We start from the raw sequence: 14,457 nt of genomic DNA, 5'->3' as shown, positions 1-14,457 counted from the left end.
AGTGTTAAGAGATTAAAGGCTTCTCTGCAAAGGACCAATCTGATATGAGGGCTTTTGGAGAATTATGTCAAAATATGGTTATTCAGAGAAGTTCATCAGTGTCGTAGATCAGTTTAATGAAGGTGTGCTTGCCCGAGTTCTGGTTAGTGGATGATGCTCTCATGATTTCCTGATGGAGTGAATTAAGGTTGAGTCCTTGCTCCCTTGCCTTTTAGCATAATGTTTTCAGCTGTGTTAACAAACACCTTCAGTGAGCATGAACATGACATCAGTCAGCTACTGCTCTGATGATAAAATCTTCAACTTGAAAAAGCCATAAGCTAAGACCAAGTGGAAGGAGTGTTGGTGTATGATCTTCAGTTTGCAGATGATTGTCCATTCAGTGCAGTCTCTGAAGCTGAGATGCAGGAAGGTATGGATTGATTCTCTGCTGCTTGTGCTAATTTTGGTCCAATTAGCTCCAGGAAAATACAGGAGCTCCATCAGCCATCACCACACCATCCATAAGTGGAACCATTAATTACAGCAAATGGAGTTTAGAATAGTGTACTTACTTAAGTTCATTTACTTTGGTAGTATAGTTTCCAGAGAGGTACTTAATGATTAAAGGTTGGCACACGCATTGCCAAAGTTAGTTCAATATTTGGTAGACCCTGAAAGAAAATGTAGGAGAGGAGAGATATTAGAGTAACTACTAAACTGAAGGTCTCTGGAAACAGTGTGCTGACCTCATCATGGTATGCCTGTGAAACCTGGGCAGTCTACCCTTTTCCATGTCAGGGAACTGAATCGCTTTCATTTAAATTGTCTTAGGAAGATCTTGAAGATCAGTTGGCAGGAGAAGATACCAGACATTGAGATCCTTTCTCAAGCTAAAAAGCCTAGCATTCAAATGTTACTACAGAGAATGCATCTGCAATGTTCAAATGCCAAATAAATGTTTGCAAAAAAGACTACTTTATAGAGAACTCACACAAGAGAAGTGGGGGGAGGGGGTTGAGGGGGATGAGAAAAAGTGATACAAGCTCACTTTCAAGGTCTCTTTTGAGAACTTTGGAATTAATTGTGTAGAGAGGGTACTGGATTCTATGAGCTAGGCAGAATGGAAGCAGCTGAAAGGAAACATGAGATGTGCAAGTTTAGAGAACTCCACATGGTCGCATGGATTATTTGTAATCAATCTGGTTACCAAACTCATCTTGGTCTGATCAGCCACAGTTGGACTCACTGAAACTTGTTTCTAACATTGTTTTGGTCTTCTTTGATAATGAGGTACAAGAACCAACAAGCATTGTAACTCTGGAGAAAGAAATGGCAGACCATTCCCTAAAATGAAATCACAAAAACTGACAAGACTGAAATGACTGAATAGTAGTAGTAGTAGTAGTAGTAGTAGTAGTAGTAGTAGTAGTAGTAGTAGTAGTAGTAGTAGTAGTAGTAATAATAATAATAATAATAATAATAATAATAACAACAATAAATGCACCTTTCTATTAGTCCCCAAGCCACATTTTCCTATTTTAATAGAAAAGTGATTTCTCTATGTAGTTGAAGAGCTTTTTGAGATTTTATGATGTAAAGCAGAGGCAGGGTACTTCTGGCATGCAGGCTGTATTCTTGTGGCACTACCACAATTGCAAGTGGAACTCGATAAATCTAGGAACTTTTTAGGGTAAATAAATGTTTGACCAAATATCACCCATGAATGATGTTATAAATATCCAAATGATCCTTGGCAGAAGAAAGGTTCCCTACTCCTGCTCTAACTGGAATAAGAACAAAAGAGAAATCAGTGATGAACAAATAGAGATAGAGGAGGAAGAACCAGTTCCTTGTCTTGAAATCACATAATATTGGTACAATATTGGTATGAAAAAAGATGGATTGAAAAGAATTTTGAGGAGTTTTGCAATTTCCTGAAAACAGTTCAGTCTCCTTGCACAAGATATTCTACTTCCTACTTCCAGCATCTCTCTCCCTCTCCTTCTCTCTCTCTCTCTCTCTCTCTCTCTCTCTCTCTCTCTCTCTCTCTCTCTCTATCTCTCTCTGCCTCCTAGTCATCCTGAATTTCTCAGATCTCAACTAAGATCTTGTATGGTACAAGAAGCATTTCCTGCTCCACGTTGTTGGTTGTCTCCTGTTGTGTATGTGTGTATATATTTGTATACAGTTGTTGTTTTCACATTTGTAAGCTCCTTGACGAGAAGAATTGTTTTTTTTTGCCTTTTTTTATATGTCCCTGAAGTTTAGCAGTACCTGGCACAAAGTAGAAATTTAAAAATGCAAACTAGGTGGAGCCAAGAAAATGGTATGAAGGCAGGAATTCCCGAAAACTTGTTCCCCAAAAAACTCTAAAGGCCGTCAAATTATGACTCTAGCCAAAATTTAGAAGGGCAGAACCCACAGAAATACTAAGTGATACAATTTCCCAGTCCAAGACAACTTAGAAGTTCTGCAGTATGGGGGCTGGTAAGAACCACAGCATAGCCACCGCTGGACAGTTAAAATGCAACTCTGCCAAGCTGGGCACCCGGATCCATGGCAGAGGGGGTGGTTTCCAGACCTCTTGGCCCAGGGATCACTGGGAACAGCTGGAAGGGGTGTGAGAGAACTCTGCCACACAAGAGCAGAACTCCAGCTCTGAGCAGCCTTGCAATGAGAACCTGTAGAGGGAATTGGGGAAGCCAGCCAGTACTTCCAGAGTTCCCAGTCTACAGATGGTAAGGGGATCTGGGGAGATTGCAGAGGTCTGTCTGCTCTCCCTCACTCAGGATTCAGCTGTTTTCCCACACTCAGATCCAGGTTACAGTCTGGGCTCCTATACTACCGTAGCCAAGTGTGGACCATCCTCACAGCTCCAGGACAGAAGGGAAGGCCTATGGTCATCCACATACCTAAGCACAGGCAAGAGAGCAGTCAGAGCCTCTCATAAGACCTTGGAGGAATTGAATTAAGGTCCCTGAAGAAATGAGCAAACAAAAGAAAAAGAAGAATCTGACTGTAGAAAATTACATTGGTCCCTTGGAAGATTTAGAAGATGACAAAATCGAAACTTCTGTATCCAAAACCTCCAAGAGAATTAGAAAAATGGGCTCAGGCTGTGGATGAGTTCAGATAAGGCTTTGAAAAGCAATTAAGGCAGATGGAGGACAAATTGGGAGGAGAAATGAGAGTGATGCAAATAAATCATGAAAACCAAGTAAACAGCTTGGTGAAAGAAATTCAAAAGCATACTGAAGAAAATAATATGTTAAAAACCAGTGGCTAGGTGGCACAGTGGATAAAGCACCAGCCCTAAAGTCAAGAGTACCTGAGTTCAAATCCAACTGTGTGGCTTTGGGCAAGCCATTTAACCCCATTGCCTTGCAAAAAAACTAAAAAAAAAAGTTTAGGCCAAATGGAAAAAAGTAACACAAAAGGCAAATGAGGAGAAGAATGCCTTTAAAAAGCAGAATTGTCCAGCTAGAAAAGGAGATAAAAAGCTCTCTGAAGAAAATAACTCCTAAAAGGAACTAAAGGAAGCCAATGACTGCAAGAAATCAGGAAGAAATAAAACTATACCAAAAAAACTTAGAAAAAAATGTGAAATGTCTCATATAAAAAACAATTGACCTCAAAAGCAGATCCAGGAGAGATAATTTTACAATTATTGGTCTACATGAAAGTCACAACCAGGAAAAGAGCCTATATCTTTCAAGAAATAATATAGCAAAATTGTCCTGAGATCCTAGAAGCAGAGGGTAAAATAGAAATTGAGGGAATTCACTGATCACCTGAAAGAGATTCCAAAAGAAAAACTCCCAGGAATATCATAGCCAAATTCCAAAGTCAAAGAGAAAATACTAAAAGCTGCCAGAAACAAACAATTCAACTACTGTGGCCCTATAGTGAGGATCACACAGGATTTGGCAGTATTTATATTAAGGGCTCATAGGACTTGGAATATGATATTCTGGAAGGCAAAAGATCTTGGTTTACAACTGAGAATCAATTGTCCAGCAAAACTGAACATCCTCTTTCAGGGGAAAAGATGGACTTTCAATGAAACAGGGGACTTTCAAACTTTCCTAATGAAACACCCAGAGCTGAACAAAAAGTTTGATCTCAAAGTACAGGACTCAGGTGAATTGTAAAAGGGGTGAAAGAGATGAGGAACTTAATGATGTTGAACTGTATTCCTGTATTCCTTCATGGGAAGAATTTATTGATAACTCCTATGAACTTTCTCATAAGAGCAGTTAGAAGGAGCATATATAGACAAGGCACAGGAAGGAGCTGAATATAATGATATAATGTAGTAAAAAGATGAAGTCAATGGGTTTTAAATGAAAGTACTGGGAGGAAGAGAAAAGAGGAAGGGGCTAAGTTATTTCACATAAGAGTCAATAAAAAGCTTTTTTCAGTAGAGTGGAATGGAGGAAGATGAGAGGGAATGAGTGAGCCTTTATTCTCATCAGAAAATGCTCAGAGGGGTGGATAGAGCACCGGCCTTGGAGTCAGGAATACCTGGGTTCAAATCCAGCCTCAGACACTTAATAATTTCCTAGCTGTGTGGCCTTGGGCAAGCCACTTAACCCCATGGCCTTCCAAAAACTTAAAAAAAAATGCCTCAGAGGGGAAATAACATAGACCCTTAATAGGGTATAGAAATCTATCTTACCCTAGAGAAAAATGAGATGAAAGGGATGGGGGAGGGAAGGGGGAATAGGTGATAGAAGAGAAGGAAGATCATGAAAGAGGGTACTCAGATACAACACACTTATGAACAGGGACGGGATGAAAGGAGAGAGAATAGAATAAATGAGGGTGGGGAGGAATAGGGTGGAGGGAAATACAGCTAATGATAGCAACTATGGGGAAAATATTGAAGCAACTTCTCTGGTGCACTTATGATAAAGAAAACGACTCATCCTGGAGACAGAGCCATTGGAATCTAAACACAGACTGAAGTACATTTTTTTCTCACTGTTTTTGAGGATTCCCATCTTTTTTTGGGAGGAGGGGGAGTTTTGTTTAGTCTCACAACAAGATTATTTTAATAACAAAATAGATAAACCAAAAAAATGCAAACTATGAGATTTATTCCTGTGATAAGCTTCTCCCAACTAAGTGAGTACCCCTTCCCCTAAATAGACAAAAAAAATGTTCAGTATCCGTACTCGAAGTATTTGTAACATATGCTCCATTATCTTGGCCTGAAAGAACCTCCAAACCTCCAAACACCTATACTCAAATACAAGAAGCAAAACAGTGTAACTGAAAGAGACAGACCAGAGCTCCAATCCCACATCTGAAACTGTGTTAAAGGTAATTTTTACCTGCACATCTCTTTTTTTTTTGTTTTTGTTTTTGTTTTTGTCTTTGTAAGGCAATAGGGTTAAATGATTTGCTCACAGCTAGATAATTATTCAGTGTCTGAGGCAGGATTTGAACTTACGTCCTCCTGACTCCAGGGCTGGTTCTCTATCCATTGTACCACCTAGCTGCCCCTATAACATCTCTTTAAAAAAACCATTCACTATACTCATATGATGCCACTTCCTCAAATGCTCTTTCCTGGTCTTTTATGAGAGTTTTGTTCATCCTACTTCAGGTCTTTCCCCAAACTAATTTGTCCTTCACATGACTCTGGAATATAAGGTAGATGTAATACTGTTTCAATTTGACTACAGAGAAGATTTGGTCAACTGATCTGATGGGAGGAAAGTAATATATTCAATGACAACAATGCAAATAAAAACACAACAAAAATAGTAAACAAATGAATACTGTGTTATGATGGGCCAAAAGAAGAGATAAACAGAATTTATTTCCCTTCTTTGCACATGACAAAGACTGTTGCTATTAAATGTAGTGTATTATAGTGGATTTGGTTTGTGTTCTGACTTACTGAAAATTTTCCTTTCTTCCCTCCCCCTTCCATTCTTTGCTCCTTTCATCTTTTCTCCCTCTGTTTTTCCTGCCTCCCTCTTTTCTTTCTTTCTTTCTTTCTTTCTTTCTTTCTTTCTTTCTCTTTTCTTTTCTTTTCTTTTCTTTTCTTTTCTTTTCTTTTCTTTTCTTTTCTTTTCTTTTCTTTTCTTTTCTTTTCTTTTCTTTTCTTTCCTTCCTTCCTTCCTTTCTTATCTGGGAAATAGAGGTTATGAAAAAACAAGTATTTAGTAAAGTTTCAAAAATAACATTACAGTAAGTGACATTACAGAAAAACAGATCCTTATATAAAGCATTGTTGTATTAGTTACAAATCATATTTAATTCTTTAGAGAGTTCTTTAGTTTTGTGGTAACAGAATTGACCTGAATAGAAAACTACTCTCATAGTCCTTTAGAAAGGAGATGTTTGATATGCTGTAAGGAAATGTAAATCAGTCTTACTTTCTTTTAGGAGACTCTTAGTCTGTAACTGACCCAGGAAATCCTGAGAAAAAAATGATCAGAAAGCAGACTTGACAAAGCCCAGTTGTTCAGATACTCCTTAGTCAATCATTTTTTCAGTTAGGTTATATTGTAGTAGAAATTCAAATTTTTTACAAAGATATTATATTTTATCAAAATACAAAGATTATATTGGCAAGATTAATTGGGCAGTTATTTGTTATTGAAACAACTATAATTTTGTTGTTTGTGCATTTTATAAAATATATAAATGTACCAAATTCACATGTTCTTTAAATAACTCATGGTAAGATGTTATATCTCAAGTGTTGGCTTGTGAGTAGGAGGAAAATTATATGTTGCAGTGTTATATAAAACTGACTCACATGAGTGGGTGAAAATCCCAAGAATACCAGGACACCCACACTAGAAGAGGCAATATGTGCTGTTTCTCTATACAGTATGTTCTAGCAAGCTGCTTAATGGAGCTTGAGTTCATTAAAGAAAACTCTGTAATTCCTTTCATAGCTTAGGTGCTTATCTTCTTTATCAATCAGTGAGATTTTCCTTACTCCTTTCACTTATTCTTCTTTCTCCTTACCTATTTTGACTATCTGCGTACCATTTTTGAATATTTCTAATTCAGTTTTTTGAAATTATGTAGTGTGTGCACATAGAATACCATTTTAATTTATTCTTTTACTTTAATATTGTTGCGGTCCACTCTGGGCAGCCGGGTCTCAGTTTATTTCACACAACTCTTTGGGGAGCTCCGCCGGACATGTCCCGCATGTTCAATAATGAAAGTCAGTCAGCCAGTGAGAGATAAGCAAGGAGTTTATTGCAGGTATATGCTACATCTCTGACTCACATAGTTGAAATAAGGGTATATATAAGCCTAGTCCCCTTGTATCAGCATCCCTCATCTCCAGGCCTGTGGAAGTGTAATGGGCTTGCCACAAAAGGTCTGTATCCTGGAAAAATGTGGAATCTTTAACAAGATAGAGAGAGATAAGTACCAGAACTCCTTCCTGGGACAGTTGAACTATATGAGGATGAAAGGCAGAGGGATAAGGACAAAAGGGCCTTCCTGAGAATATTCAACAAGATAAGGATGAAAGGCAGGAGAACAAAGAGAGAGAAGGGCCAGAGCTCCTTCCTGAGTTCAGAGCACTCTGGTATGGACCTTCCTGTTGTCCCAGGTCTCAATGACTCTCAGGATGAACTCCTCATGGCCACATACTCTATCTATTATCCCCTTACATAATATATATTTTATATTTACTTTATATATTTATATATTACATTAAGACTTCAGATTTGTGATGCTTTATAGATTACAAATCACTTTTTATACATGATCTCAGTTTATCATTGTAACAGCACTCTGAGGTAGGTAGCATAAAAACTTATGATGATGCAGAAATTTATGATCATTTAAAAATGTGGCTTCCGTGGCTTTACCAGCAAATACTATCTTTCCTTGACTTCTTTAACATTGCCTTCTCCTGGTTTCCTTCTTGTCCCACTTCTGCTTTTTTCTTGCTACATTTTTAGCCTTGTAGTCTTATTAACTTTCCTGGCTTACATTATCTCCTAAAGGCAGGACTGGAAGACTTTTGTCCCCAACAACTTTCCGTATATTCCAGGTTTCCTAGTATCTCATATTCAGTGTATTTGAAACTGAAATCATCTTTATTCTCAAAATCTGCCTGCCTTAACTTCCATATTTATGTTGATGCAATGAGTTATACAGGCTTAAAACCCCATAGCCATCTTTGAATACCTCTTTCTCCTAGTGTGTTTTATTATGAAGATTTTAGCAGAATGTTCCCTGGTTTGGAGATAAGAGAAATGAAGGACTGGACAAAGAGACACTCTTGGTTGTTTTTTCCAGGAGAAGTCATAATACAATCTGAACTAAGGTGATGACAGTGTAAATAGAGAAGAGATATGGATATGAAAGATAATATGGCAAAGGATTGGAAAGAGAAATGATGGAGAGGAGAATCAAAGATGGCAGTTTCTGAGCCTGATCTAGAAAGACAATGAGTAGGAAAAATAGTAGTGCTTTCAATAGAAATATTCAGCAGACATTTATTGCTTTGTGCTGGACACCATATACATTTTTCCTAGAAATGTTAAGAAGAAAATAGAACATCTTCCACCCTCAAGGAATTTACATTCTAATGAGAATTTGGAATAAAATACTTGGAGGGAAATAATGAGTTCAGTTTGAGATATGATGAGTGTATAATGCTGAATGAAAGATCAGCTTGAAGTTGGAAAGGCATGACTGAACCTCAGGAAAGTGGCTGGTTGGAGCAGCAGCATCTGCATAGATGCCATACTTGAAACCACTGGATATAGATAAAATCAATAACTCTTATTTGTTCAGTTCTCATATTATTACAGGATTTTATTCTTCCTGTTTCCCACCACCTTTTTTCATGTGCTCAATTTTCTTTTGCCTCAATGTTCACTCTAGCTCACCCCTAGCAATCTTCTTTAGCTCTTTGTTATGCCCCGAGTAAGCCAGTCTCCATACCTTCCTAATTGAGTCTCTCTTCAATCTGATTCCAGTCTATTTTTCAAGCTTTATTTCTTACTTCTCAACTTCATAAACTCTGTTGCACCAAAATTGAGTATTTATTCACTGACTGGTTCTGCCCTGTTCCTGTGCCTTTGTTCACAGCATCCTGCTTCGCTTTCAGATGAGAGGTTTGTAAGTGCTTGGCACAATCCTTGCCATGTAGTAGGTACTTAATGGGGACTTGTTCCTTCTCCTACTGCCTGTGCCTACCTTTTGAGAATACCCCCCCCCTTAAAAAAATGACACAGACATAGATGTGTATAGTTGCGTGCATTTTGTCCTTTGTTTGAATGGCAGCTCCAAGAGAACCATGGACCATATTTTTGTCTTTCTTTGTATTGTCATCATTTATTACAGTGCTTAGCATAGATGTGCTGAATAAATGTTTGTTTACTGACTACCTTATAGTCTATATTTGTTGAAATTCTTCCTTTTGTTTTTTAGATTTGTATTTTCATTCAAGTCAAATGTATTGACTCTAAAGACTTTCCCTTAATTTCATTATTCAGTTCAGATGCCACCTACTCCTACCTTTACACCTAACCTTTTCTTAATTCCTACTTCCCCCGAAATTGGTCTTATCTTTTTTTAAATCTCATAGCAGTTTTTTTTTTCTTTTTTCCTTTTTTGCAAGGTAATGGGGTTAAGTGATTTGCCCAACCAGTAAGTATCAACTGTCTTGGTCTGAATTTGAACTCAGATCCTCCTTACGCCAGGGCCAGTGTTTTTTTTTCCACTGTACCACCTAACTGCCCCTCTCATAGCATTTTTCACCTTTACTTTGTCTTTAATTACATTCCAATTTGTATACTAGCTATTTTGAAAACCCCTTAAGAGAAGGAACTATATGACAGTAAATGATTGCTGAGTTTTATTTGAAACTATATTTTACTCCTTTAAAAATAAATTGGGGGGGGCGGCTAGGTGGCACAGTGAATAGAGCATGGGCCCTGGAGGTCAGGAGTACCTGAGTTCAAATCTGGCCTCAGACACTTAATAATTACCTAGCTGTGTGGCCTTGGGCAAACCACTTGACCCCATTTGCCTTACAAAAAATAAAAACCAACTTAAAAAATAAATAAAAAAAAGAAATTGTCAAGAACATTTTCATTTACAAAGAAGAGAAAAATAGGATTATATATGATACATAAATCTCCATTATGTTTGCTTATTTTTATTTATAAAAATAGTATACAATCTATATATCTAATTTGTTCAATTGTTTTTAGAGCACTGGCCTTGGAAGTCAGATGATCCAGAGTTTCAGTCTGACCTCAGACACTTGAAAATTACTAGCTGTGTGACCTTAGGCACTTCACTCTGCCTCACATCTAGAGCCATCTCCAGTTATCCTGCTTCATATCTGACCATTGGATCCAGATAGCTCTGGAGGAGAAAGTGAGACTAGTGACTTAGCACAGTATTCCCTCACTCAAATACAATTCATGTGCTTGTCATGGCACCACCTCCTTGATATCATGGTCTTCTTTGAGAATGAAGGCTAAAAACAAAACAAAACTATTTTTTCCTGATAAAGATACTGAAGACATTTGCCATTTCCTTTTCTAGCTCATTTTACAGATGAAGAAACTAAGGCGGTAGAGTTAAATGATTTGCCCAGAGTCTACAACTAATATATATCTGAGATCAGATTTGAATTCTGAAAGAGGAGTCTTCCATACTGTAGGCCTGGCACTCTATCTACTGCTTCACCTAGCTGCCTGTATTTATAATAATAATATATATATAAGAACATTAGTTCCAATACTACCTGATTTGTCTATTTTTCTCTTAACTTCCTTTTTTTTCTTTTCTGTGAATTTTCAAAAACATTTCATTAAAATATTTCTTTTTTGCAGTCCTTTATTTACTGACTTAAAAAAAATTCTCCCTTGTAATAAGTAAGTTTAATTGAGAAAGACATTAACCATGGTCAAAAGAAGTATGCTTCATTCCACACCTCTAGTTTTGTCATTTCTGTTAAGAGGTAGGAGCTATGTTTTTTTCATTTCCTTAGTTTTAGTCACTGTTAATTAAAATTCTTAAAAGTTTCAAAGTTGTTTTTATACTTGTATAGTTATTATAGAAATGATTGTCTTGGTTCTTCTCACTCCTTTTTAAAACAATTTTTCTGAATTGGTCGCTTTTTTATTTTATTTCATTTTTTTCAGACAGATTTTCCCCTCTCACCCAGGCTGGAAGTTCACTAGTTACTCTTGGGCAGTGTCCATAAGACCAGGAGCTTTGACTTATTTCTGTTCTGAGGAATAAAATTCTGGGGAAGCCCCTACTTAGGCAGCCTGTAGTTGATGCAAACAATGCATCCAATTGATTGGCTCAGCTCCCTTCAGCTCAAAGCTCCTGATTTCAGTAGCTGCAAGAGCCCTTGGCTTCTTTTATAGCAGAGATTACACGTACCTGTGCTATTTCTTAATGTATAAAAATATTCTACTGCAATTCCTTTGGCTTTTCCTTTGGCAACAAGCATTTATTTAGTGCTTAATATTTTTCGCTATGGTAAGTACTAAGGGTATCAAGAGGCAGACAGAATATTTTATAGTATAATTCTGATCTGTGTACATTCAGGGTAGATGGAATATAATCTTAGAGGGACAGCACCTGAAATAAGGATTAAGGAAGGCCTCCTGTAGAAGGTGGAATTTAAACTAAATCTTGAAGCTCAGACCTTGTCTCTCCTCTATTCATGAATTCCATTGTATCTAAATAACAAATATTGACTTTTCTGTTCATTATTTAAAACCTTCACAGCCTGTATCTGCTTAAGTTTTTCAGACTTGGAATTTGTTGTTGATGTTGTTTTATTTAAAGTTTTGAGTTCTAAATTTCTATCCCTTCCTCTTTTTCCTCAACCCCTTTCTGAGGCAGTAAGCAATCAGATAATCAGATCTAGGTTATGCATGTGCAATTATCTAAAACATTTCCATATTAGTCCTTTTTGTGCAGGAAGACCTAAGTAAATTAAAAAAATGAAAGAAAGTGAAAAATAGTATGCTTGAGTCTGTATTCAAACAATATCAGTTCTTTCTCTAGACGTGGATTATATGCTTCATCATTAGTCTTTGGTATTATCTTGGATCATAATATTATTGAGAATAGCTAAGTATTCACAATTCTTCATGGACAATATTGCTTTTACTGTATTTAACATTCACTTGATTCTGGTTATTCACTATACATCAATTCAGGTAAGTCTTTTTAAGTTTTTTCTGAAATCAGTCTTATCATTTCTTATATCATAATAATATTCCATTACAGTCATATACCACAGCTTGTTTAGGCATTTCCCAATTGATAAATATTCCTTTAATTTCCAATTCTTAGCCACCCCAGAAAGAATTTTCTGTAAATATTTTTGTTTAAATAGGTCCTTTCTCTTTTCTTTTTGAATGTCTTTGGGATACAGACCTAGGAGTGATATTGCTGGATCAAAGGGTATGCACAGCTTTATAACCTTTTGGGCATAGTTCCATACTTCTCTTCAAACTGGTTGGATCAGTTCACAATTGACCAGCAGTGCATTGGTGTCCCAGTTTTCCCATACCTCTTCCAATAGATAACATTTTCCTTTTTTGTCCTATTTACCATACTGATAGATGTGAGATGGCACCCCATAGTTATTTTAATTTGCATTTCTCTGATCAATAGTGATTTAGATCATTTTTTCATATCAAAATTATAAATAGCTTTGATTTCTTTGTCAGAAAACTGTTCATATCCCTTGACTATCTGTTGGGGAATGGCTTATATTTTTATACATTTGAATCTAGTTTCTATATCTATCAATGGGAAATGAGTTCTTTATTAGAGACACTTGTTACAAAAATTTCTCCCTTAGTTTTTTTTATTTGCAGTTTTGGTTGTATTAGTTTTGTTCTTGCAAAACCTCTTTAATTTAATATAATTAAAATTTTCTATTTTATACTTTACAATGCTCTATCTTCTTTGCTCTTAAATCCTTCTCTTATCTATAAGTCTAACAGGTAAACTATTATTATATATTCTCTTAATTTACTTATGTAATTTACTTATTTATTTATTTACTTAATTTACTTATGTATGATGTACCCATTTTGACCTTGTCTTGGGATATGATGTGATATATGCCTAGCTTCCACAGTACTCTTCTCAAATGTTCCCTGCAGTTTTTGTCAAATAATGAGTTTTTGTTCCAAAAGCTTGTAACTTATATCCTTCATTACTATGGTCATTTACTCTAAGGTGATTTGTACCCTATCTATTCCACTGATTGTCGCTCTATTTCTTAGTCAGTACCAGATGTTTTAATAATTAGTACTTTATAATACAGGTTGAGATCCTGTATGACTAGACCACCTTCTTTCACATTTTTTAATTGATTCCCTTTTATAATTGATTGCCTTGAGATTTTGTTCTTCTGGATGAATTTTGTTATTTTTTTCTAGCTCCATAAAATAATTTTTGATAGTTTGCATGGCACAAAATCAGTGATTTTTTCCCCAGTCGTATAGATCTGACTTTATTTGTGTAAAAAATATTTTTTAGTTGTGTTCATGTATTTCCTGAGTTTGAATTGGCAGACTCCCAAGAATATTATATTTGTTACAGTTATTCTAAATGAAATTTTTCTTTCTGTGTCTTGCTGCTAGACTCTATAGAAATGCTGATGATTTATGTGGGTTTCTTTTATATCCTGCAACTTTGCTAAAGTTGTTAATAATTTTAGTAGTTTTTTAGTTAAATCTCTTAAGATTTTCTAAGTGTAACATCATTTCGTTTGCAAAGAGTGATTTTGTTTCTTCATTGCTTATTCTGATTACTTTAATTTCTTTTTCTCTTATTATAGCTAACATTTCTTGCATAATATTAAATACTAGAGTGATAATGGGTATCCTTGTTTCATCCTTGATTGTATTGCAAATGTTTCCCCATCACAGATAATACTTGTTGATGGCTTTAGATTAATATTACTTATAATTTTATCTATTTATTTCTATGCTCTTTAATGCTTTTAATAGGAATGAGTACTATATTTTGTCAGAGTTTTTTTCTGCATCTTTTAAGTTAATCCTATGATTTCTGTTGGTTTTGGTGTTGATATAATCAGTTATACTGATAGTTTTCATAATATTGAACCAGTCCTGCATTTCTGGTATAAATCTCACATGGTCATAGTGTATAATCCTTTACAGCAATTACAGCAATACTGTAATCTTTTGGCTAGTTTATTTAGGATTTTTGCTTCAATATTCAATGGAGAAAAATTGGTCTATAATTTTTTTTCTCTCTGTTTTAGTTCTTCCTGGCTTGGGTATCAGCACCATGTTTGCATTATGAAAAGGAATTTGGTGTGAGTCCTTCCCCTTTTTCTAAATAGTTTATTTAGTATTGGGATTAATTGTCTTTAAATGTTTGTAGATTGGGACAGCTGTGTGGCACAGTGGATAGAACACAGAGTCAGGAGGGATGGAGATCAAATCCAGCCTCAGACACTTA

General features: G+C 36.0%; 1 protein-coding gene across 1 annotated transcript in view; it reads left to right on the top strand.

The window, feature by feature from the left end:
- The window catches only part of ZRANB3 (zinc finger RANBP2-type containing 3), a 238,159-nt gene that overhangs the window by 37,068 nt on the left and 186,634 nt on the right, over nt 1–14,457 (top strand). The window contains exon 3 of the mRNA XM_074212007.1: nt 14,258–14,311. Within this exon, the coding sequence (XP_074068108.1) occupies nt 14,258–14,311 (54 nt within the window). The remainder of the gene's footprint in view (nt 1–14,257; nt 14,312–14,457) is intronic.

Source organism: Macrotis lagotis, chromosome 1 (genome assembly GCF_037893015.1).
Source record: "Macrotis lagotis isolate mMagLag1 chromosome 1, bilby.v1.9.chrom.fasta, whole genome shotgun sequence".
NCBI classification, from domain to species: Eukaryota; Metazoa; Chordata; class Mammalia; order Peramelemorphia; family Peramelidae; genus Macrotis; species Macrotis lagotis.
The sequence above is the reverse complement of the archived record's forward strand: the minus strand, read 5'-3'. Positions and strand labels throughout refer to the sequence as shown.